The 27,099-nt window shown below is 40.3% G+C and overlaps 1 protein-coding gene across 1 annotated transcript; it reads left to right on the top strand.

The window, feature by feature from the left end:
• On the top strand, window positions 1-27,083 carry LOC145104989 (secreted RxLR effector protein 161-like). The gene is made up of 3 exons (XM_079042138.1): window positions 1-520; window positions 25,918-25,950; window positions 26,953-27,083. Exons 1-3 carry the CDS (start codon window positions 1-3, stop codon window positions 27,081-27,083), a joined length of 684 nt encoding a protein of 227 aa, XP_078898264.1.
• Window positions 27,084-27,099: the final 16 nt, after the last annotated feature.

Below are 27,099 nucleotides of genomic sequence, written 5' to 3'. Positions count from 1 at the left end.
ATGGCGTTCAGAACGAAGCTAAACCCATCCTTGGACAAGCCATTAGCTGATATGACTCTTTATCAACAGATGATTGGATCCTTAATGTATCTAACATCAAGTCGTCCTGATATAATGTTTGTTGTTTGTTATTGTGCTAGGTTTCAGGCGAATCCCTGTGAACCACATATGATTGCTGTGAAAAACATCTTCCGATACCTCAAAAGAACAACCTCTCTCAGAATTTGGTACCCTTCCAACTCAGGATTCTTTATGCAAGTGTACTCTGATGCTGATCTTGGTGGATGTGGTCTCCATCATAAAATCACTTTTGGGGGATATCAGTTTCTAGATAGCAAACTTGTCAGTTGGCAATCAAATAAGCAGACATGTGTATCCCTATCTACTGTAGAAGTCGAATACATCGCAGCTTCATCAGGCACTTCACAAGTTGTATGGATTCAAAATCAACTCAGGGATTATGGGATTAATATGAAGAGAATCCCTCTGTGTTGTGATTCAAAAAGTGCGATAAGGATATGTAATAATCCAATGCAACACTCAAAGACCAAACATATTGCACTAAGATATCATTTCATTAAGGATCACGTTGAAGATGGAAATGTTGAAGTACACTTTGCTAGATCCTCTGATCAACTAGCAACTTTCAGTTCCGAAATCCCTCTCTTAATCGGAATTTACTGTTCACGTTTCAAATGGTTCCGAGCTTCGGAATGATTCAGAATTCATTTTCAAATTCCGATTGGTTCCGAGCTTCAGAATTATTCGGAATCTACTGTTCATCAAGGGTTTCGGAATTAGTTGTATCCTTTGTACACTAAATGTCTTCCGATTGATTGTGAGCTTCGGAATAGTTCGGAAGATACTATTCACTTGTGTTTCTATTTTATCTATTTCTGTTTTTATTCTTTTTTAGAAAATCCAAAAATCACAAAACTTTTTATTTTATTTTATTTCTGCTTGTGTTTATTTTTCAGAAAAATCCAAAATTACAAAAATATTTTCTTTTTCTTTGTTTTGTTTTCTTTTTTTAGAAAATCGAAAGTACCAAAAAAACAATTTTCTTGTAAGAGCTAACATTAGTTTCAGGTACACCGTCATTGTAACATACCGAGTTCCAGGTATGAAATTTTAAGGATTTTGAACAACACATAAGACCTACTCGACGAGTTGGAGGGCCCCACTCGTCGTGTAGAAACTAATTAGGCCGCGTGGTTTATGGAACCTACTCGATGAGTTGGAGGACCCCAACTCGACGAGTTGAAGCTGTGCATGAAAACCCTAATTTTAGGGTTTGCACCCTATTTAAAGGACCTTAAGTCCCCTCACCAGCCTCCTTTACCACCTTATCGTCCAGAGAGAAACCCTAGCTGTTTTTTGTTACTTTCTTGAGTGTTTGTGAGCTTAAAGAGTGTGATTTGCTGCATTTCTTGAAGAAGCTTGAAGAGACTAGTACATAGCCAAAGGAGGAGGATGTAGATCCGACATTTACACTTAGTTAGCAACCATTTGGAGTTAAAAAGTCTTTACCTTGGCTTTCCATTTCTGAGATCTTCTCCTATGGAAGTTTAGTGTCTTTTGGCTCATTTTGGATCCACTTATGGAAGATGATCATGATTCGAAGTTGTAACTTCAGATCTGGACACCTCTAGGCCCCCTAGGCCTAAAAACTCAAGCTTTATCAAGATTTGGCCATCCTCCATGTCCTAAACCTCTTATTAAGCCTAGTTTTAGTGTTTTAATCCTTTTGATGCCTTGCATACACGTAAAATTAGCAACTTTACGTGGTATCTCAGTCCTAAGAGGCTAGATCTATAGTTTGGGGCTTTGGATTCGACTCGAAAGGACTGAATATGAAAAGGCTGAAGGAACTCGACGAGTGGCTTAGCCAAATCGACGAGTTGGGTTGGGTTTTCCCGCTTTCTGGATTTTGAATAAAGTCGACGAGTCGATGAGATAACTCGACGAGTTAGTTAGGGTTTTTCCCGATTTCCTGAGTTCTTAAGGAACTCGACGAGTTGCTAGCTACACTCGACGAGTTGGGTCAACATGGACCGTTGACCTTGACTGTTGACTGTTGACTGTGACAATGGTTGACCAAGTTTGACTTTAAGGGTATTTTGGTAATTTGGGTCTTAATGGAATTGGTCCTATGGTGGTTGTAGGTGTTTGAGTTTGGAGTTGTGATTCGAGAGCTTGATCTTTTCATTTCAGTTCGACATTGTGAGGTGAGTTCTTCTCACTATATCAATAGGGACTAAGGCACCAAGGTCGGCCCTTTTTGGATTGTATCCTGGTTATAGGATGATGCTATGTTAGTGATCTGTTAGATTGGTATCCTGGTTATAGGATGATGCTATGTTACTGATCTGTTAGATTGGTATCCTGGTATACAGAATGATGCTATGATTAGCGATCTGTTAGATCTGTATGAAAATCTATACATGCTAGCTAGCGTATGATATTTATGTGTTTATTGTATGATTGGGGGTGGGTTGAGGCGGTCCTGCTTTGTCCTCTAGTCCAACATACCCAGGGTGGCCCGGATAGACTACAGACCCACCAGTGTGTACTAGTTAGCCCGAAGGCCTAGAGAACGGTCCAGACAGGCTGAAGGCCCAGGAGAGCGGACCAGACACGCTGAAGGTTCTGAGAGTGGTTCAGATGGACTAAAGGCCCGGTGCGGGCGGTCCAGTCATACTGAATACTCTATATGCATGTTGTTTGTTATGATATTGTTCTGATTTGTATGGCGTTGGTATTTTGGGGGAACTCACTTAGCTTCGGGATTATAGTTTTGGTTTTTGTTTCAGGTACTTCGGATGATCCCGGGAGGCGAAGGCTTGATCATGCACCTCCTCGCATTTTACGATTTTGATTTCTGGGATTCTCTGATATGAAACTATTTTGAAAACATTTTGTAATAAGAAATGGTTTTTGAATTCTTGAAAAAGTTTTAAATTTTTATGAATTTTATGGATGTTACAAGTTGGTATTAGAACCTTGGTTTGAGTGAATTGGAGGAAAATTCGTGTGAATCCAGTCTCAAACTAAGGAAAAGATTTTCAAAATGATTTTCAAATGGTTTTCAAAATACTTAAGGAGGACGCAAAATGTACGATCAGCCGGAGCCAGTAAGTAGACCCCAAAATACCATACAGTTATTTATATTGTGATATGTTAGAACAACATGCTAGTGATAGGCTAGGGATCTTCAGGAGTTGCATGATAGAATTGTCTGATTATATGATGCCTGATAGCCTAGGGTTCCTCTTATATGAAATTGACATCATTATTGTAGTTGCTTCGTGTATGCATCACGGTTGTATATAACTTAGATCTTATAGCCTGAGAATGTTTGGTTTGGCCTTATTTCCTGTTCTTATTTGATGAAGGGCTTAGGGTAGGATCATGTATTCGAAAGTCTATAGGGTCCAGCGTTATGTATGGCTAGCATACACTAGTGTTGCAGGGTTGGTGGAAGTTTCATGGATGAGTTGTGCGGGGTCAGTCGGCCAGTTATGAGATATTTTGTCTTCCTCTAGGAGTGAGGATTGAGCGCTCGCCTATGTTTATGTATATTGTTAGGGCATTGTGATGATACTTGAGACAAATATGGGTAGGTGTGGAAGGTAGTATGGGCCCGTACTACTGAAAGCACAGGACCTATATCCGTAGCAAGGAAGTCACAACCCGTAGGGATTTGTTGGGAGTTGGTTCCCCATTATTATATGGAATGTATGATATCTTCCTGGTATATTTTTCAACATGGTGGTTACGAGGCGATTTGTGATCGTATCCGGTTCAGGATCAGGAGATGGCAGTCAGGGGGGACCAGCAGTGCCTGAGACCATTAGTCAGATGAGACCATATGATTTGGATGCCAGGATTAGGGAGATCTTGCATGATGGGGTTGCTACACTGTTCCGGGCTCACTTGTCGGAGATGTTTAGGTCTATTAATACCGCTATGGTCGAGTACTTTGATGAGCGTTATGAAACCATTGCTAAGATGGCTGCTACTGCAGCTTCCGCAGCCATAGCAGCTGCAGGTGGTGGGGCCAGTCGGGTTTCCAGTACCAGGACTTCGATAACACGAAGCCCCCGCCTTTCGATCGGATTCAGGACCCGATGATAGCCATGAGGTGGCTATCTGACGTGGAGGGATGTTTCTTCACATGCTCATGTCCTCCTGACCAGAAGGTCAGGTGTGCTCTGAACCTGCTAAGGTCCAGAGCAAAGGACTGGTGGAGACTGATGACGGGGTCATATTCTGATGAGCAGTGAGCGACGGTTACTTGGGATCAGTTCAGGGAGATGTTCCATGCTCGCTACATTCCACGGGTTGAGCGAGAGCAGTTGGCACAGGAGTTTTTGGATTTGAGACAGGGATTGGAGTCGGTGACGGAGATCACCCGTATGTTTACTGAGAGGGTGATGTTTTGCCCGGAGTTTACTTCAAAGCAAGCTCAGATGACACGTTATCTGAGCATGCTTAAGACTGACATCAGAGTGTTTGTTGCTACCCAGCACTATGATACATTACTAGAGTTATAAGAGGCCGTTTGGCGGCATGATCTTGAGATTGAGCTGCAGTTGAGAGAGCATAGGCAGGCCCTGGCGCAGTCATAGCCGGCGCCGAAGCAGTCCAAGACCGTTGATTCAAGGTCTGGAGGTCAGCGCGACCACACTTGTGGAAAGTGCAGGAAGGGTCATTCGGGAGTTTGTCGATCAGGTAGTGGGTGCCACAAATGTTGCAAGTAAGGGCACTTTGTGAGGGATTGTCGCCAGTTAGCCCCGGTTCAGGATATGAGGATTTTCTACCACTGCAATGAGGTTGGTCACGTGAAGACCAACTGTCCATTGCTCACTGCAGGCCGGCCCAGGCTCCAGCACTGGCTACACTGAGGATTACTGACTGGAGTCAGGGTGTAGCAGAGCCCCCGAGGGCTCGAGGATGCGCCTTCCAGCTTACAGCCGAGGAGGTCAGGACAGCACCAGATGTGGTGACTGGTATGCTTCTATCCTTTCTCTTATTTATTATATCTGTTATATGCTTATGTGTTTGTACCTATGTTAGGTACGTTCTTAGTAAACTCCTTACCTGCTATGGTATTGTTTGATTCAGGGGCGAGCCGGTCTTTTATCTCGCAATCTTTTAGTAGGGAGTTTGGTTTTCCCTTAGGAGAGCTAGAGTGTCCGTTGCGAGTCTCCATAGCCAACTAACACGATATTTCTGCTTCTTCCGTCTATCGGGGTTGCGTTCTGGAGATCTTCGGGGTATCTTTTCTGATTGACTTGATTCCGATTCTCATGGGGGTGTTTGTGTGATAGTGGGTATGGACTGGCTGAGTCGTTTCGGTGCCATGATCGACTGCGAGGGTCAGCATGTGGTAGTTTGAACCCCAAGTGGGGGAGAACTGGTTATCTACAGTGAGGGCACCAGATTAGGTTCAGGGTTCTGTTCAGCCTCCAGGGCTCGGCAGTATATTCAACACGGGTGTGCGGGTTATTTGGCGTATGTGGTGGATACGCGGGTCGAGGATCAGGTCACGGTTTTAGAGTTCCCGGTTGTCAGAGAGTTCGCCGATGTATTCCCGGAGGAGTTACCTGGAGTGCATCCAGAGAGGCAGGTCGAGTTCAGGATCGACCTTGTGCCAGGTGTGGCCCCTATTGCTAAGGCGTCGTACCGATTGGCACCACCAGAGATGCAGGAGCTGTCATCTCAGCTACAGGAGCTGCTAGGCAAGTAGTTCATCCGTCCGAGCAGTTCTCCGTGGGGAGCACCGATTCTCTTCATGAAGAAGAAGGATGGTTCACACCAGATGCGCATTGATTACCGGGAGCTGAACAAGTTGACGGTGAAGAACCGTTATCCACTTCCCCGGTTTGACGATCTCTTTGATTTGCTACAGGGAGCATCTTGATTCTCCAAGATAGACTTGAGGTCCGGTTATCATCAGGTCAGGGTGAGGGAGGAGGACATGGAGAAGACCGCGTTCCGGACTGGTTACGGACATTACGAGTTCGTGGTGATGCCGTTTGGGCTCACCAATGCGCCGGCAGTGTTTATGGACCTGATGAATCGGGTATGCAGATCGATGCTCGATCGCTCGGTCATCGTGTTTATAGATGACATCTTGGTGTATTCCAAGACCAGAGAGCAGCATGAAGAGCATCTCCGCGAGCCACTGGGAGTTTTGAGGCGAGAACGGCTTTATGCCAAGTTCTCAAAGTGCGAGTTTTGGTTACGAGAGGTTCAGTTCCTTGGGCACGTCATTAACCAGGAGAGGATTTTGTTCGATCCGGCTAAGATCGAGGCGGTTATGTAGTGGGAGGTTCTGAAATATCCCTCGGATATCAGAAGCTTCTTGGGATTGGCAGGGTACTACCGGAGATTCATTCAGGATTTCTCCAAGATTGTATTACCCCTCACTCGTCTGACGAGGAAGGGGGTGGATTTTCGGTGGGGCCCTGAGCAGCAGACGAGATTTGAGACCCACAGACAGCAACTTTGTGAGGCTCCAGTCTTGACCCTCCCTGAGGGAGTGGAGGATTTTGTGGTTTTCTGTGATGCATCTATCACAGGACTGGGAGCGGTCCTCATGTAGAGAGGACGAGTTATATCCTATGCGTCGCGGCAGTTGAAGTCGCATGAGACGAGATATCCCATGCACGATCTGGAATTGGGAGCGGTGGTATTCGCTCTCAAGATTTGGAGACATTATCTCTACGGGGTCCGTTGTACCATTACACAGACCACACGAGTTTGAGACACATCATGGATCAGACGAACCTGAACATGAGGCAGCGCAGGTGGCTGGACGTGGTCAAGGATTATGACTGCGAGATCCTTTACCATCCGGGTAAAGAGAATGTTGTGGCGGATGCCCTGAGCCGCAAGTCGGCTGGATCTTCTAATCCAGTGACATGTATGAGGATATCGGTGGATTCTCCACTTGTGAGCTTGATTAGGGAAGCTCAGGTCGAGGGTGTACGACAGGAGAATTGGAACCTGGAGAGAATTAGGGGTGAGATTGATGGGTTTTGAGCATTCTAACACTTCCTAAGTCTACATGCAACCCTAATAACCTTGGATCTATGTTTGTCTAATTATCATGCAAAGTTGAATTCCAAGGTTATATTCCTATCTAGCATACATGGGGAACATTTTTAACTTGAATGGAAGATAGAATAACATACCTTGTTGTTGATTATGATCCTTGAAACCTTGTGAGCCTAGCACCCCAAGTGTGATGCCTCAAATGCTTCATACAACACCAAATGCAAAGGAGTAAACTTTGAGAGAATCTTACACTTGCAAAATCGGCTCTAGTCCTCTTGTTTCTTAGTGTCACCGATTTTGGGGAGAACACATTTGTTTATATAGTGTGTTGCATTAGGCAAACCCTAATGTAACATGACTCTTCATTTCATGATCCATGGGTTAACTCCATGGAGCATCCATGGAACATCCTATGGGTGGAACCCAACTTGATAATCCATGGAGCCTCTTAGCCCACTATATAAGATATGGAAGATTTACATAATCTACCCATATATTTAATTAGTTATCTTTTGATCACTTAATTAATTCTAAATTAATTCATGATCAAACTAATTAAATAATATTATTAATATATTAGAACTTATAATATATTAATAAACCATAAGTGTTATTTCTCTCATTTTAGTTTATCCAATTGCATGGTGCCATGCAACCCAAATGGACCATGTCGGGTCGGGTCAAGTACATACCAGAAATAGTTATGGACTTAGACACCTTATCCAACAGTCTCCCACTTGGATAAGTCTAATAACTATAACTGCAATACTTCAGGAACCGATCGGCAATCGTAGCTCTTTCAAGGTATCTCGGAACTGAGAAGATGATGATATGCCATTTAAGATAAGTGATCATATAATCCTCTGTTCTAGATATCAGCCGGACAAATACATGGAACAATGTCTTACTTATTGTCCAACAGTTTGTTTCCCGATTTCCGATTTGTTTGACAAAGAACTTAATTGAACACATCAACTTAGTTCTGACCGGGCCCGGTACGTAGGTCAAAACAAAATCATCGAGGGTCCCATATATCAGCTTCTAATCCAAGAAGGAACAGATAAACTTCGACTCATATGTTTGTTCTACTACTCATTGGATTATACACAAGAGCACGTTTTATAACATCGAGTTACCAATGCGTTTTCGTACAATCAATGCATAACCAACTCATAAGTAACAAATCATATATCTAGGTTTGAAGACGTATATGATATTACCGTCTCATGATCACTCGAGATAAATTCCATGAAGTGATTCCAGTGAGCGTGGGTTGAGTCCAATGCTCAGAACTTATGAGCACTCATGAATGTTGTAGCCATGTCCAACAACTTAGACCTCTGCAACCAATCATGACAGTCTTGATTCATACCTACTTCCGACATATGACCGACTGTGGAGGTTCGAATAATATGATATACCAAACATAATTATTCTGGAAGTCAAAACATGCAAAAGAAATATAGTAAACGATCGACAAGAGATAGCAACACTTTACTCATAAATAAAACACCTTTTATTCATCATCTAATGTCAATTACACTTTACAAATTTCAAGGTTATCTAACTACTAAATCTAATATCATCCTTCAGCCCTATGCTCCGAGCATGCTGGAGATGCTTAACCCGAGTCAGTCCCTTCGTGAGGTGATCTGCTGGATTCTCATCCGATGATACCCTCTTTTCCATGAGGAGTCTTTTTTCTACTCGATGTCTAATGAAATGGTATTTTCTGTCGATGTGTCTGGATCACCCGTGATCCCTTGGTTCCTTGGCTAAGGCAACTGCACTTTCACTATCACACAAAATTTCCATTGGCTCTTTAATAGCTGGTACAAATCCAAGGTCTCCAATGAAGTTCTTCAGCCATATCGCCTCCTTTGCTGCCTCGCTAGCTGCTATATACTCTGATTCGCAAGTTGAATCAGCCACTATCTCTTGCTTGGAACTCTTCCAAGAAATTGCTCCTCCGTTCAAGGTAAAGACCCAGCCTGACTGAGAGCGGAAATTATCCCTATCAGTCTGAAAGCTAGCATCACTATACCATACAACTCTCAAGTCTTCACTCCCACCGAGGGTAAGGACCCAGTCCTTAGTCCTCCGTAGGTACTTGAGGATATTCTTTACCGCAGTCCAGTGTGCCTTGCCAGGGTTCCCCTGATACCTGCTAACCATGCTCAAAGCAAAGGCTACATCAGGTCGAGTACACGTCATAGCATACATGATCGATCCTACAGCCGAAGCATAAGGTATTCGACTCATTTCTGCTATCTCAGCCTCAGTACTAGGGCTTTGTGTCTTACTCAATCCGGCGTTACTCTGGATGGGTAAGTCTCCTTTCTTGGAGTCCTGCATGCCGAATCTCTTCAGCACCTTATCCAAGTAGGTACTCTGACTAAGTCCAATTAGTCTTTTACTCCGGTCTCTCAAGATCCTTATCCCTAGAATATAGGCAGCTTCTCCTAGGTCCTTCATAGAGAAACACTTCCCAAGCCAGGACTTAACTTCCTGCAGAGTTGGGATGTCATTTCCTATGAGTAGTATGTCATCCACATACAATACCAAAAAGCTAACTATACTCCCACTAGCCTTGACATATACACAAGATTCATCTTCACTCCTAGAAAAGCCAAATTCTTTGACTTTCTCATCAAAGCAAAGATTCCATCTGCGAGGTGCTTGCTTTAACCCATAAATGGATTTCTCAAGCTTACACACTCTATTAGGGTACTCTGTATTGACAAAACCCTCTGGCTGACTCATGTAAACATCCTCAGCCAACTTTCCATTAAGGAAAGCGGTTTTGACATCCATTTGCCATATTTCATAGTCATGAAATGCAGCTATGGCTAACAGAACCCTAATAGACTTAATCTTGGCCACTGGAGAAAAGGTCTCATCATAATCAACTCCCAGAGTTTGTGAGAAACCCTTTGCAACCAGTCGTGCCTTATAAGTGTGTACATTACCATCCATGTCGGTCTTCTTCTTGAAGATCCATTTGCACCCTACAGTCTTACGACCTGGTACATTCTCAACCAAGTTCCAAACTTGATTGTCATACATGGACTGTATCTCGCTGTCCATTGCCTCTTTCCACTTGGCTGACTCAGGGCCTGCCATGGCTTCCGCGTAACTGTTAGGTTCATCCAGACCTATCAGTGTTTCATCACTGATAAGTGTATCACCTTCCGCAGTAATATGGAATCCATAGTAATGCTCAGGTGCATTCCTAACCCTTGTGGAACGCCTCAGAGGTACAGACTTGTCAATTGGCTCAACAGGAGTTTCCTCCTCAAGTTGAGTGTTAGGGTTTGAAGTTCCTTCACCACTTGACTCTTGAATTTCTTCAAGGTCAACTTGCTTCCCACTGTCTCCTTGGCTTATGAACTCTCTCTCTCGAAAGAAAGCCCTCCTAGCTACAAAGACCACATTTTCACTAGGTCTGTAGAAGAGGTAACCAAAGGATTTCTGTGGGTAGCCGATGAAAATACACCTCTCACTTCGGGGTTCGAGCTTATCATGAGTCTCGCGTCTCACGAAAGCCTCGCAACCCCAAATCTTAATGTGGTCTAGTTTGGGTACTTTACCAGTCCACATCTCATGAGGAGTTTTGGCAACTTTCTTTGTGGGGACTAGATTAAGGATATGGGCGGCAGTCTCTAAGGCATACCCCCAAAATGAGATTGGTAGCGAAGCTCGACTCATCATGGAACGAACCATATCCAACAAGGTTTGATTACGCCTCTCAGCTACACCATTCAACTGCGGTGTCCTGGGAGGTGTCAATTGTGAGACAATCCCACATTCCCTAAGATAGTCGAGGAACTCTAAACTAAGATACTCACCACCTCGATCGGATCGAAGCATCTTAATGTTCCTACCCAATTGATTCTCGACTTCCTGTTTAAACTCTTTAAACCTCTCAAAAGTCTCTGACTTATGCTTGATTAAGTAGACATATCCATATCTACTGTAATCATAAGTAAAAGTCAAATAATAACGATTAGCATCCCTTGTGGCATGTTTGAAGGGCCCACACACATCCGTGTGTATGAGATCCAACAAACCTTCACCCCTCTCACAAGAACCTGTGAAGGGTGACTTTGTCATTTTTCCAAGTAAGCATGATTCGCAACTATCATTTGACTTTAGGTCAGATGACTCCAAGACTCCATCCTTTTGGAGTTAGCCTATGCGTTTCTTGCTTATATGTCCAAGACGACAATACCATAATGATGCTTTATCCAAGTTATTATCATTAACAGAATCAATACACAATACATTATTTCCTAAGTTATCAACCACAGATACAGTTTCATACACACCATCACAAGGTAATGCTTTAAAATAAAGAACATTATTAAAGAAAGCATTAATCGAACCAACTTCATTATCAAATGAAAAGGTGAAACCTTGTTTATGCAATGCATGAAAGGAAATAGTATTTCTTGCCATTTCTGGCGAATAACAACATTTTTTCAAATCTAAACTAAACCCACTACTTAGCGATAAAGTATAAACTCCAATCTTGGTGACAGGTAAAGCTTTCCTATTCCCCATGATTAAGTTTATTCTTCCATGCTCCACATTCTCACTTCTTCTTAGTCCCTGCAAATCAGAACAGATATGAATACCACAATCGGTATCAAGGACCCAAGAGTTAGAATGGGGTGAGTTATTAGATAAGATAGTGTAAATACCTGCATGGTTGGGTTTAACTTTCCCATCCTTCACATCTTGCTGGTACTTTGGGCAGTTCCGCTTCCAATGTGACTTTTCATGGCAATAGAAGCATTCAGCCTCTTTTGGGTCAGAAGAAGGAGTGACGAAACCTTTCTTGGTTCCACTTGAAGAAGAGCCATCAAGGGTTCTAGCCTTGGTACCCTTCGAAGAGTTCCTCCTCTTCTTCCCTCAACCTTTCCCGATTGCCAAAACCGGGGCGGAGATTGGAGTAGGAGTGTTAACAACTGACTTACCCTTAAGACCTGTTTCTGCGGTCTTGAGGAGTCCTTGAAGTTTTCTGAGTGTGACCTCTTCCTTATTCATGTGATATGTCATGCGAAATTGATCATAGCACGATGGTAAGGAGTGCAAAATGATATCTATTGCAAGCTCCTCAGTGAAGTTCACATTAAGCTTCAGCAACCGATCCACATACCTTTGCATTTTCTGCATGTGGCTCGTGACGGATTCCCCGTCCTTCATCATGGTTGTTATGATAGAGCATATGATTTCATACCTCTCTTGTCGTGCACTTTGATGGTATCTTTCCATCAGATCTTGGTGCATTTCAAAAGGGTAGAAGTCCTCATAGGACTTTTGGAGTTCCGCTGTCATGGTGGCCAACATGATGCATGCCACTTTTGTAGCATCCCTTTCATGTGCCCGGAAGTCAGCGATCTCCTGGGGAGTTGTAGTGGTCTCATCAATCTCCTTAAGCTCCTTGTCAAGGACATATTCTTTGTCCTCGTAGCGGGTAATCATCCTGATGTTTCTGATCCATTCATTGAAGTTGGATCCATCAAAAATGACTTTCCCACACAAGTTCATAAGGGTAAAGGAGCCATTAGGATTAGAGCCAGAAGCAGCATTGTTTGAAGACATCTGAAAGAAGAGAACAAGATTAGTTTAGATATTAAGAGAGTCCTTAATAAAACACCCAAATGTAATATTAAGGCTAGGATCCAATCACAATATATTATAACTTAGAAGAGGTATGTCGTAATCCAAGCTATAACATATTTGAAAGGTAGGTGAATGACGATTCACCAATTTCCACCATGAAAAACGAAATATAGATATTAGGTTTTTAATTGGTTCTTAGAAATTCCTAGATTCTTTTGAGATTCAATGAACTTTTCAAAGGCATGTTTCAATCTCGAGTGTGCCCTCCAAGTTTTGTGACTGGGATACCGAGGATCACAAAACGAGGTGTGAAGTAACCATGCAAATCACTTGGTACACTCAATGTTTATTACTCAATCGATGTGCCGGTTAACCACACGAGCTCCACCGACATATAATAAACTTTAAGTCACCCTTTACCTACCTTGTTAAGTCCAAGTTAGTGTGCCGGTTAACCACACACTCTCCACCAACGACTTAAACAAAGTGTAAAGTGTAATTTCATGGATTAGCACCTTATTCACATTTTTCCTAAAGTAACTAAGATTGGGAATTTAATAAAAGCATTTAGTTACTTTATAATATTCATCATACTTTTAATGAGAATTTATAAGTCCTTGTCCTACCCGTTCGGCTAACGACCCTCCACCGATCAAGGAAGCGGTGGGTGAGAGTGGAAACCCATTAAGTTGCCATTTTATAGGCAACAACCTTATACCCCCCTTATAGACCGGCTTCGTGAATGAGGCGTACTAGCGGTAAGACGACTTGATCTTATACATATATATATTAGTAACTTATAATATTATAAAGTATAAGGGTTGAATTTTAACTTTTAAAATTCTAAGGGTTGGAACTAAAGTTTTAATCAAGACTTTACTTGTTCCAAAACTTAAGGGCAAGTTTCTGTAAACTTCCAAAACTTTTCATTTCTTATAACTTATGAATTAATTGAGTAATAAAAATGAAGACTCTTCATTTTATAACTCTTGTGTTCTTTTAATGGCTTTAATAAAAGTGAGACTTTTGGTTTTCCATAACTTGAGGACAAGTTATGGACTCCATTAAAACACATTATGATCATGAATTAAACTACCATGAAGGTTACAAACAATTCCTATGATCATCTAATCTTCATAAGTTCAAGAACATGAATATGAACACTTTCAAGAATCAAAAATTACACTTAAAAACTTGTAATTTTGATAATTGCCATTGTAAAGGGATTAGCATAAACATTACACCATCTAAAACAAGTTTTAAAACACCAAAACAGTTTAGGGTAATGTTTCTAGTCCATTTCCAGCAACAAATGTCGAAATTCTGAAAACTGCAGCCTCTACTCGTCGAGTGCAAGAACTGACTCGACGAGTAGTTTGCATTTGTTCATGGACTCGTCGAGTCCCCCCATGGACTCGGCGAGTTCATACGAGCAGAAAACAGAAAATCGATTTTTTTTCAAGCAGTTTGCACAAAAAATCAACAAACAAGCCTAGGCTCTGATACCACTGATGGGTTTTGAGCATTCTAACACTTCCTAAGTGTACATGCAACCCTAATAACCTTGGATCTATGTTTGTCTAATTATCATGCAAAGTTGAATTCCAAGGTTATATTCCTATCTAGCATACATGGGGAACATTTTTAACTTGAATGGAAGATAGAATAACATACCTTGTTGTTGATTATGATCCTTGAAACCTTGTGAGCCTAGCACCCCAAGTGTGATGCCTCAAATGCTTCACACAACACCAAATGCAAATGAGTAAACTTTGAGAGAATCTTACACTTACAAAATCGGCTCTAGCCCTCTTGTTTCTTAGTGTCACCGATTTTGGGGAGAACACTTTTGTTTATATAGTGTGTTGCATTAGGCAAACCCTAATGTAACATGACTCTTCATTTCATGATCCATGGGTTAACTCCATGGAGCATCCGTGGAGCATCCTATGGGTGGAACCCAACTTGATAATCCATAAGGCCTCTTAGCCCACTATATAAGATATGGAAGATTTACATAATCTACCCATATATTTAATTAGTTATCTTTTGATCACTTAATTAATTCTAAATTAATTCTTGATCAAACTAATTAAATAATATTATTAATATATTAGAACTTATAATATATTAATAAACCATAAGTGTTATTTCTCTCATTTTAGTTTATCCAATTGCATGGTGCCATGCAACCCAAATGGACCATGTCGGGTCGGGTCAAGTACATACCAGAAATAGTTATGGACTTAGACACCTTATCCAACAGAGATCACCAGATTCGTGCAGGATAGTCGGGGATTGTTGACCCGTTGTGGTCGGGTATAGGTTCCTATGTCTGGTGGGGCCAGACATATTGTACTGGAGGAGGCTCATAAGTCTCCTTTCTCTATTCACCCGGGGGCCACCAAGATGTACCGGGATATGAGTTTGAGTTACAGATGGCCGTGCATGAAGAGAGAGATCACTTGGTACATCGAGAGGTGCTTGACCTGCAGGATGGTCAAGGCCGAGCATCAGAGGCCGCATGGAAAGTTGCAGCCTCTAGAGATTCCGATGTGGAAATGGGAGCAGATCACGATGGACTTCATCACCAAATTGCCGAGAACGGCAAAGGGTTTCGACACTATTTGGGTCATCGTGGATCCATTGACCAAGAGTGCCCATTTTCCGCCTATACGAGCGAGCTCATCGGCCGAGAAGCTGGTCGATGTGTATATTCGCGAGATCGTTGCTCGCCATGGGGTTCCGGTCTCTATCGTTTCACACCGTGATGTTCGGTTCACCTCCCGTTTCTGGCAGAAGTTCCACGAGGAACTGGGCACGCGGCTGCATTTCAGTACAACTTTCAGATGGCCAGAGCGAACAGACCATTCACACCCTCAAGGATATGTTACGGGCCTACGTTATTGACTTCGGTGGGAGCTGGGACTCCGACTTACCCCTTGCAGAGTTCTCCGACAAAAAAATCTTCCATTTCAGTATCGGTGCTCCACCTTATGAGCAGTTGTATGGAAAGAGATGTCGTACCCCAGTCTGTTGGGGCGAGGTTGGTCACAGGGTGATGGGTTGGACCAAGGTAGTTCTCCAGACTACCAAGATGATTCAGCAGATCTGACAGCGGTTGCAGACCGCTCAGTGTCGGTAGAATAGTTACGCCGAACGGCACCGATCTGAATTGGAGTTTCAGGTTAGTGACATGGTGTTGCTGAAGGTCTCAACCAGGAAGGGTGTGGTCCGTTTCAGGAAGAGGGGAAAGTTGGGTCCCCAGTACATCGGTCCATTTAGGATTATTTCCAGCGTTTGCAAAGTGGCGTATAGACTGGACCTTCCAAAGGAGCTCAGTCAGATTCACAACACTTTCCACGTTTCACAGTTGCGGAAGTGCATATTAGACGAGGATGTGATCGTGTCGTTAGATGATATTCAGGTGGACGAGCGCCTGAACTATGTCGAGAGGCCCATAACTGTTGGTTTTGAGCATTCTAACACTCCTATGATGTACATGCAACCATATATACCTTGGATCTATGTTTTCTCTATTATAAATGCAAATATCAATTTTCCAAGGTATCATCCTAACTAGCATATTCTGGAGTATATACAATATGAAATACAGTTGAATGACATACCTTTTGTTGTAGCTTGATTCCTTGTACCTTTAAAGAGCTTAGTGCCCCAAATGTTGCACCTCAAATGGTTCACACAACACCACCAACAATTGGAATAACTTAAGAGAAGATCATTTACACTCAAAATCGGCTAGCCCTCATGTGTCTATCACTAGTCACTCCTTAGTGCCAATTTCATGAACTATGACGTTTCTTATATAGTGTGCACATTAGGGTTACACCATGTAACTCATGACTTTCCATATTCCTCATGATCCATGGGTTTTAACCTCCATGGAGTATCCATGGGTCACCACATGGGTTTAGCCCAACATGAAGAACTATGGATCATAAGCCCACTTTATAAGAATGAATGATTTACCAAATCAATCCCCATTTATTTAATTAGTCTCTTTTGATCACAAAATTAATTCCAAACTAATTCTTGATCAATACTAATTAAATAATATTAATATATTAGAACTTATAATATATTAATAAATCATAAATATCCTCTTCTCACAAAAGTCTATCCAAATTGTTCTGATGCCATGCAACCCAAATGGACCATGCTACTCTCGGGTCAAGTACATACCAATAATAATTATGCGCTTAGGCACCTAATCCAACAGTCTCTCACATGGATAAGTCTAATAACTATTCTTTCAAGCATGACTCCAACCCGACTACCAATCGTAGCTCTTAAAAGCCGGTGTCAAACTCTGATCTAGTCAATGACGTGTCCATTAGATAATGGATCATATATTCCTCCATTCTGGATATCATATGGACTGAGACATGGATTATAATTATTCTCTATGTCCATCTGTTGTTTCCCGATTTCCGATTTATGACGACCGACTAATTGAACAAATCAAATCAGTCAGGCTTGGCCAAGCACTTAGGAATGTCATCACTAAATCATCGAGGGGCCCACATATATCGCTTTTATCCACATGGGGTAAAAGGAACGGATAAACTTCGACCCAAATGCTTGCTTGTACTTACTCATCAAATTACACACAACGATATGTTTCATAACAACCAAGTTACTAGTGCGTTTACATATGTCAATGTGCAACCGACTTGCAACTATAACTCACATGTCTCCGTTTGAAGAATATAAGGTATTATTGTCTCATGATCACTCGTGATAATATCCATGAAGTGATTCAAATGAGCATGGGTTGAATCCAATACTCGAATCTTATTCCAGGAGCACTCATGAACACTGTAGTAAACTTGTGCTATGACCAAAACACACCTCTACAGACCCATTCATGACAGTCTTGTCTCAATACCTACTTCCAAAGTATGATCGATTGTGGATGGTTTGAATAACCTAGTTATTCGGGAAGTCAAAACATGAAAAGTGAAACACAAGAATAATACTAATCCTATGTGGTCCCAAAACTTTTGAGTCTCATATTGATTACTTTTATTGTATAATGTTTCGAATAATCAACTTAATACTTGAATTAAAACAATAGTCATGCCATGCTCCAAGCATGCACACTATGTTTGACTAAACAATAGTTATGCCATGCTCCAAGCATGCACACTATGTTTGTTTATGGTCCTTACTTTGTGAAATAGATCAATTGAAAAACATTTCAATGATGCTCATTTCACAATTTCAAATCCTTATTACAAGTGTAAGAATTCCAAATTCTTGTCACTGCTAGAAAGTGTTACATTCTAAACTATCATGCAATGATTCTTTTGTAATGTCTAGGTACCAAAAGTCATAGAGACTTGACCAAAGATATTACAAAATATTCCTTTGGAGATTGTTACAGGACAATTCCATGGAAATGAAGTCTCAAATTCAAAGTACATACCTTTGAACATCCTTCTTGCATAAAAGTTTCTAACTTTCTCATCTATTCTTCAACTCCCAATATGGAAACATTCCATATTTGCCATACGACAATTCATTATTAATAGACTCCTGTCTATTCATAATAATGTCAATATGATCCTTCCATTACTGTCCTTAAGCGACCAATCTTTGGCGAACCTTAGATTGTCCTTAACAGTTGTTTAACCACTTTAGTCAAATCCGGTTCTATTCCTTTTTCCCTCTTAATGTCCTAGGCATTTGGAAAATTAGAACACGAGAATATTATAGCATATGCAATCGATCCTATACCCGAAGCATATGAGACACGATTCATAATGTCTAACATGATACTTAATCAGTCTTTTGCTATAAATTTTTATATTTCCCATGTTCTCACAATTCGAATTATGAAAAGGGATGCCGTAATCATAATCAAATTTTAAGAACGCAATTAACATTTCCATATATAGAATTTCCTTATGTTGAACCATTCCAACATAACATTCATATATATTTGACTAAAATTGATTAAAAACTCAATCTAAGCTTTTAGAGTTAAAAATAAAGTATGAATTCCTCTCCCTTAAATATAGCAAAACAACTTTTCAAATCCTGCAACTTGTGATTTGAAACTTTGTTTTCTATAATTAACATTGCTAACTTGCAACACTTTCCATAATAATTATGCTCCCACTAGCATTATAATTATTATCTTACCAGCATAACACTTATGCTCCCACCAGCTTTGACATGTACCCAGAAATCAGCTGGACTTCTAGAAATCAATACTTATTGACTTTCTTACCAAAGTTCAGATTTCTGATACGAGATGCTTCGATAAGACTTCATCTAGGCTTCTCAAAATCATACACTTTTTCTTAGACAGATCACATGTATGTCTAACCAATTTTAGAACTTACAACCATAAGTCTGAAATGATTAGACCTTTGCCATTTCTCACAATTCGAATTATGAAAAGGGATGTCGTAATCATAATCGAATTTGAGAATGCAAATATCACAATTCTATCTCCTTAAAATCTACTTTGTGAAAGCGTTTCCTCACCATCATTTTCATGAATCGGAGAGAAACCTTATGACACTTAGATTTTATGGTGTATGTGTTCCTATCGATGTGAATTTGTCAAAACCATAATCACAAGACAAGGTTAGTGACAAATCCAAACTCATATGGACTGAACTTGTTCATTCTTAATTTCTTGCCACCTGGCAGCACAAGGGCCTACTATTGCTTCCAGGTTGTTATGCAATCAAATGAGAACTCTCAGAACTCATATGCATAGTCAACTTTAACTGGAATGGGTACATAAACAAGAATATGTCAACACAATAGGTCACAAACCTCAAGTCGTGTGCTAGTGTTTAACAATAGGTTTTTTCTGAATTAGTTCTTGAAACTTGTCAAGATCTTTAAGACTCCCACTGACCTCTTGACACATAAGATTCACTTTGCCAAGGAACATTACTTGACAAACAAATATTCAAGAGTTAGTTGGGTTTCTTATCAATACAAACACTTCACACAATCGGCCTTAGTTGGTCTTTGTTTTATCCAAAACATCACAACTTACCAATTTCAAATGTACAAGAGTAGAAAAACATTTTACTCTACATTTGATAAGTGTTATAAACCTTTCTTAAGATTATGTCACTCGAGGCTCGATCTTGGAGTGTTACTCTAAGACTCGACTTTGGAACGAAGTATGATTTATCTTCTTGATTTAACCATTTCAACAATTCACGATTCCTCTTCTTATCCATACAAATGCACTAAGATATCCTTAGAGGATCAATTGTGACATGGTTTTCATAATCATTAAGATGATCATAAAACACGATACTAAAGTACTCTCCCATCTTTTCAGATTGGAGAAACTTTTATCTTTCTGCCTAATTTAATTCTTCTCATTCGTTCTGCCATACATTGAACTTTTCCAATGATTCAGAATTATACTTAAACTTGTAAGCATAACCATATTTACTAAACTTTAGTAAATCATGACGAATAGTCTTATCGTTCTCTGTGGTGGACCTGACCAGCGCACACCCAGTGTACCCGATCCCCTAGTCCTTCACTTGACTCTCATATACATGTGAAAAAAGGAATTAGTCTTAATTTCCCAAGGACAAAGGTTCTCATTCATCACACAATACAAGTTGCATGATTCCAAGGTTCTATCCAACTGAAACTTGGGTGATGAGAATCTTTCCTTACTGGGAAAATTATGACACTACCACAAACGAAAGAATCAAATCCATTTTTCAAATATTGTTATCAATGGAAACATATAAGCAACAATTTTCACAAATGCCATTGTAAGGAAACTTAAAATAAAATAAATTTAAAAAAAAAATTATTTATAAAAAATTGAGGAAAGCTTATCCTTACAATGCAAATACATATGAAAACTATGATGTTATCTATTCCTAAGCAATCTATCATAACTCTTTAAGCAGCAGCTCAAGAATCTGATCATCGAACCATGCGATTGAAATCCATCTTCGCGACCAGATTCAACATACTCTTCCTTTTAGCTTCCTTTAACTTCTTCGATTCTTCAAAACATCAAAATGTAATTACATTACGTCATGTTTTAAGAATCTCCAAATAGGAACTTAATAGAGTTAGACAGTGGACTTTACCTGAAGTAGAGTAAAAAAAAATTTGACTTTACCATCCTTGCGATCTTTCAGGTAAATCTGGCAGCTTCTCAACCAGTGCCCCTTCTCTTGGAAATAGAAACATATGGACTCTTTGGGAATGGTACACGGGACTATCTCAGACTTAGTATTTCTCTTTACCATTTGGTCAAATGACTTCACCATGTCCAATCCAATTCCATTAGGAAGAGGAAGCTTTTCTAGACTTCCGATGTTACCATTGTCAATGTCCATGGAAGTTTGGGGAGTAGATCTTCCCATCAAAATTGTTGTTCCAGTGCGCCACATCATTGCTGATTCAGCAGCAACAAGCAAATAAGTAAGACCAATAAGGGTCATGTCGTGGTCTGTCACGTAGTAGTCCTTAATGAACTCACTATATGACTCAGGAAGTGATTGAAGAACCCAGTCAACCGCCAACTTCCTCGAGACTACGACACCCAATACTCTCAGCCTGTCAATATGTGACTTTACCTCCAAGACGTGAGTACACACATACTTTCCTTCCTGCCAATAGGGCTTTGAGTGACCTAGAACTTGTGGGTTAGGGAGAATTATTGGAGGAGGTGGAGGAAGTGAAGTATGACTTCCACGATCCAACCGCGGGACATCATCTTCAAGAGGACAAATTGCTCCAAAGGATTTGGGAAGACCACGGTTGTCTGAACTAGACATCTACAATGGGAGAAATTCAAGTTAGTTGATTTAAGTCCTTAATATAACACCCAAATGAAATATTAAGGCTAGGACCCAACACAATATTTTACAATTTGGAAGAGGGATACCGTAATCCAAACTGCAAAATATTTGAAGGTAGGTAAATGACGATTTACCAATTTCCACCATGAAAAACGAAAAAGAATTTTAGGTTTTAAGCGAATTGAAACTCCTAGATCCTTTGATATTCATTGAACAATTCAATGGCACGTTTAAATCTCGATTGTGCCCTTCAAGTTTGTGACTGGGATGCCGAGGATCACAAACAAGGTGTGAATAACCATGCAAATTAGTTTGGTACACCCAATGTTACAAATCACCTAATCAATGTGCCGGTTAACCACACACATTCCATTGATCTATGATTAACATCAAGTTACCCTTTTCCACACATTGTCAGTCCCGATTAGTGTGCCGGTTGACCACACACGATCCACTAACGGCTTAACAAGGTGCAAAGTGAAATTTCATGGGTTAGCACCATATTCACATTTTCCTAAGTAACTAAGATTGGGAATTTATAAGTGTTTAGTTACTTTATATTTATCATTATACTTTTAATGAAGGGAGAATTAGAGTCCTATCCTACCCGTTCGGCTAACGACCCTCCACCAGTCAAGGAAGCGGTGGGTGAGAGTGGACACCCATTAAACTGCCATTTTATAGGCAGTAACCTTATACCCCCCTTATAGACCGGCTTCGTGAATGAGGACTACTAACGGTAAGACTGACTTTGTTCTTATACATATATATAAATATTAATCTTATAATATTATAATAGTATAAGGGTAGAATTTTAAACTTTAAAATTCCAGGGTTTGGAACTAAAGTATACACGAGGGGTAACTTTACAAATTCCAAAACTTGAGGGCAAGTTTTGAACAATTCAAAAAAACTTTTGGAATCCATAACATATGAGTTTAATATAGCTTTAATGGAGAGACTCTTGATAATCCATAACTTGAGGACAAGTTATGGAGTTCATAAAACTATTTATGGGAAAAGACTCTTCAAGTTTATAACCTATGGCTTTAATAACTTTTTATAGGAAAAACTTTTGGTTTTCCATAACTTGAGGACAAGTTATGGAATCCATTAAAGGTCATTTAAATCACCAAATAAACTAACAAACATATCTAGCAATATTCATGATCAAGATTAAACTCATATGAACAAGACAATTCAAATCAAACAATTTTCATGTAATTAGCCTAACCATTAAACTAATACAAAACATGAAACTTTGACAATTATCTTTTGAATTGGATTAGCATGATCATTACCACATCAAAAACAGGTTTATAAGTTCAAAAACAGGTTAGGGTAATGATCCTAGACCAATTCCAGCTTTAAAACTCAAAAATATGCTGTCAGGGGCTCCAACTCGTCGAGTGCATGAACAAACTCGACGATTTGGATGAGTTTGTGAGTGGACTCGGCGAGTCCATCAGTGGACTCGGCGAGTTCACTGTCCAGAATGCACAAAGCCTAGTTTTTCAGCCTTTTCAAAGTATAATTGAAAACAAGCCTAGGCTCTGATACCACTGTTGGGTTTGAGCATTCTAACACTCCTATGATGTACATGCAACCCTATATACCTTGGATCTATGTTTTTTCTATTATACATGCAAATATCAATTTTCCAAGGTATCATCCTAACTAGCATATTATGGAGTATATACAATATGAAATACAGTTGAATGACATACCTTTTGTTGTAGCTTGTTTCCTTGTACCTTTAAAGAGCTTAGTGCCCCAAGTGTTGCACCTCAAATGGTTCACACAACACCACCAACAATTGGAATAACTTGAGAGAAGATCATTTGCACTCAAAATCGGCTAGCCCTCATGTGTCTATCACTAGTCACTCCTTAGTGCCAATTTGATGAACTATGAGGCTTCTTATATAGTGTGCACATTAGGGTTACACCATGTAACTCATGACTTTCCATATTCCTCATGATCCATGGGTTTTAACCTCCATGGAGTATCCATGGGTCACCACATGGGTTTAGCCCAACATGAAGAACTATGGATCATAAGCCCACTTTATAAGAATGAATGATTTACCAAATCAATCCCCATTTATTTGATTAGTCTCTTTTGATCACAAAATTAATTCCAAACTAATTCTTGATCAATACTAATTAAATAATATTAATATATTAGAACTTATAATATATTAATAAATCATAAATATCCTCTTCTCACAAAAGTCTATCCAAATTGTTCCGATGTCATGCAACCCAAATGGACCATGCTACTCTCGGGTCAAGTACATACCAATAATAGTTATGGGCTTAGACACCTAATCCAACAATAGGTATATTGGAGAGAAAGATAAATGTCTTGAGGAACAAGGAAGTACATTTCGTAAAGGCATAGTGGCAGCATCGGAGAGGATCCGAGTGGACTTGGGATCCGGAGGACGAGTTGTGGGAGCATTATCCGGAGTTGTTCGCCGCAGAAGACTTCGAGGACGAAGTCTAGTTCAAGTGGGGGAGAATTGTAACATCCCGACTTCTAGGTATGAAATTTTAAGGAATTTGGACAACACATAATACCTACTCGACGAGTTGGAGGCCCCAACTCGTCGTGTAGAAACTAATTAGGTCGTGTGGTTTATGGAACCTACTCGACGAGTTAGAGGACCCCAACTCGACGAGTTGAGGTTGTGCATGAAAACCCTAATTTTAGGGTTTGCACCCTATTTAAAGGACCTTAAGTCCCCTCACCAGCCTCCCTTACCACCTTATCATCCAGAGAGAAACCCTAGTTGTGCTTTGTTGCTTTCTTGAGTGTTTGTGAGCTTAAAGAGTGTGATTTGGTGCATTTCTTGAAGAAGCTTAAAGAGACTAGTGCATAGCCAAAGGAGGAGGCTGTAGATCCGGCATTTACACTTAGTTAGCAACCATTTGGAGGTAAAAAGTCTTTACCTTGGCTTTCCATTTCTTACATCTTCTCCTATGGAAGTTTAGTGTCTTTTGTCCCATTTTGGATCCACTTTTGGAAGATGAGCATGATTCGAAGTTGTAACTTCATATTTGGACACCTCTAGGCCCTTTAGGCCTAAAGACTCAAGCTTTATCAAGATTTAGCCATCCTCCATGTCCTAAACCTCTTATTAAGCCTAGTTTTAGTGTTTTAATCTCTTTGATGCCTTGCATACACGTAAATTTAGCAACTTTACGTGGTATCTCAGTCCTAAGAGGCTAGATCTGTAGTTTGGGGCTTTAGATTCGACTGGAAAGGACTGATTATTAAAAGGCTGAAGGAACTCGATGAGTTGGGTCGGGTTTTCCCGCTTTCTGGATTTTGAATAAACTCAGCGATTCGATGAGATAACTCGACGATTTAGTTAGGGTTTTTCCCCGTTTCCTGAGTTCTTAAGGAACTCGATGAGTTTCTAGCTGCACTCGACGAGTTGGGTCAACATGGACTGTTGACTTTGACTGTTGACTGTTGACTTTAACCATGGTTGACCAAGTTTGACTTTAAGGGTATTTTGGTAATTTGGGTCTTGATGGAATTGGTCCTATGGTGGTTGTAGGTGTTTGAGTTTGGAGCTGTGATTCGAGAGCTTGATCTTTTCAGTTCAGTTCGACATTGTCAGGTGAGTTCTTCTCCCTATATCAACAGGGTCTAAGGCACCGAGGCCGGCCCTTTTTGGATTGTATCCTGGTTATAGGATGATGTTATGTTAGTGATCTGTTAGATTGGTATCCTGGTTATAGGATGATGCTATGTTAGTGATCTGTTAGATCGGTATCTTGGTATATAGAATGATGCTATGATTACTGATCTGTTAGATCTGTATGACTATCTGTACTTGATAGCTAGCGTATGATATTTATGTTTTTATTGTATGATTGGGGGTGGGTTTAGGCGACCGTGCTTTGTGCTCTAGGCCAACATACCCATGGCGTCCTGGATACACTGCAGACCCATCAGGGCGTACTAGTCATGCCGAAGGCTCAGAGAACGGTCCAGACAGGCGGAAGGCCCGAGAGGGCGGACCAGACATGCTGAAGGTTCTGAGAATGGGCCAGATAAACTGAAGGCCCGGTGCGGGCGGTCCAGTCATACTGAAGACTCTATATGCATGTTGTTTGTTATGATATTGTTTTGATTTGTATGGCGTTGGTATTTTTGGGGAACTCACTAAGCTTCGGGCTTACAGTTTTTGGATTTTGTTTCAGGTACTTCAGATGATCACGGGAAGGCGAAGGCTTAATCGTGCACCTCCTCGCATTTTATGATTTTAATTTCTGGGATTCTCTGATATGAAACTATTTTGAAAACATTTTGTAATAAGTAATGGTTTTTGAATGCTTGAAAAAGTTTTAAATTTTTATGAATTTTATGGATGTTACAGTCATTATAACCTCAATTCAGAAAGATGGGACAGGTATATAATTTTGTATCTATGCACTAGTTAGGTGTCCCTAGAAGCATGTTGCTGCATGTTGACCCAAGCCTCTTCGACTCTATGTTTGAAGCCTAAATGACACTGTCATTCCGATTGTTTCTTCCCAAGCTATCTATTGACATAAGTCATCGAGCTACCTTATTCTTCTCATATTGAGTTAAGGGTTGACTGCTTTGTCATTTGTTTATAGCAGAGGTACACCTTCTTCGGAACCAATCTCAAATTTCTCCATCACCTTCACATTCATAATCGTAACCCTTGAGACTCTCCGCAATTACCACTGAGGTTTATGGTTACACAACATCTGTGTTGATGATCTTCAAATCGTTATTACCACGATCTTGAGTGAGAACCAAAATCCAAAACCAACTTCTGAATTGACGGTGAACAATAAAATGTTCAAGATATTTCCACCAATGAACTGATGACTAAAAACCTTTATGGTTTGTACCTTTTACACATTTGGAATCTCAACTTTTATTTTTGAGTGATCTTAATGAAATGTTCTCAACCCAAGACATTTCTTCCAAAGAGATCCAGTTTTTATTTATTTTTCTTGAGATTTCCATTTTATCTAATCACTTATAAATTATACCAAGCCTACTTGTTCTTATGGCTACACTGGTCATACAGGTACTTCATTCCGCTTTTCGAACTTATGTTGAGTTTCAGAATTTGGTTGAAGCTAAAGCTACCTTTGAAGCTTACTTAAAAGAAGCCTTTCACTATTTCTTAACAAATAGATGATCGTAATTCAACGGGATGCCACACAAGCACTTGTGAATCTCTCTTGATTCGGAAGAAAGAGATCGTTGCCCAGGATCCATCTGATTTCATATCAATTTTATTTTGACATCACAGAATCCCACAAATTTAATTTGTTTTATTTCTTTATCTTTGGCACACTCTTGCACAAAAATCTTTATGATTTTTCAAAAGTCTGGTTTTAATTATGAATGGTTGCTTTCATTCTGAGAACAGGTTATGGTGACTTGGCTAATCATTCCGAAAGGATGAAAACTGAAATGACGTTATTTGCAGATAAGGATCAAAATTGGGCGCGTTCTTTTCAAATTCCTGACATCACGCGTGTCAGTTACAAGGCTGCCTGACATCTACAGTTGTCAC

The sequence above is a fragment of the Lactuca virosa genome, chromosome 4 (assembly GCF_052849685.1).
Source record: "Lactuca virosa cultivar CGN04683 chromosome 4, Lactuca_virosa_CGN04683_v6, whole genome shotgun sequence".
NCBI lineage: Eukaryota > Viridiplantae > Streptophyta > Magnoliopsida > Asterales > Asteraceae > Lactuca > Lactuca virosa.
The sequence above is the reverse complement of the archived record's forward strand: the minus strand, read 5'-3'. Positions and strand labels throughout refer to the sequence as shown.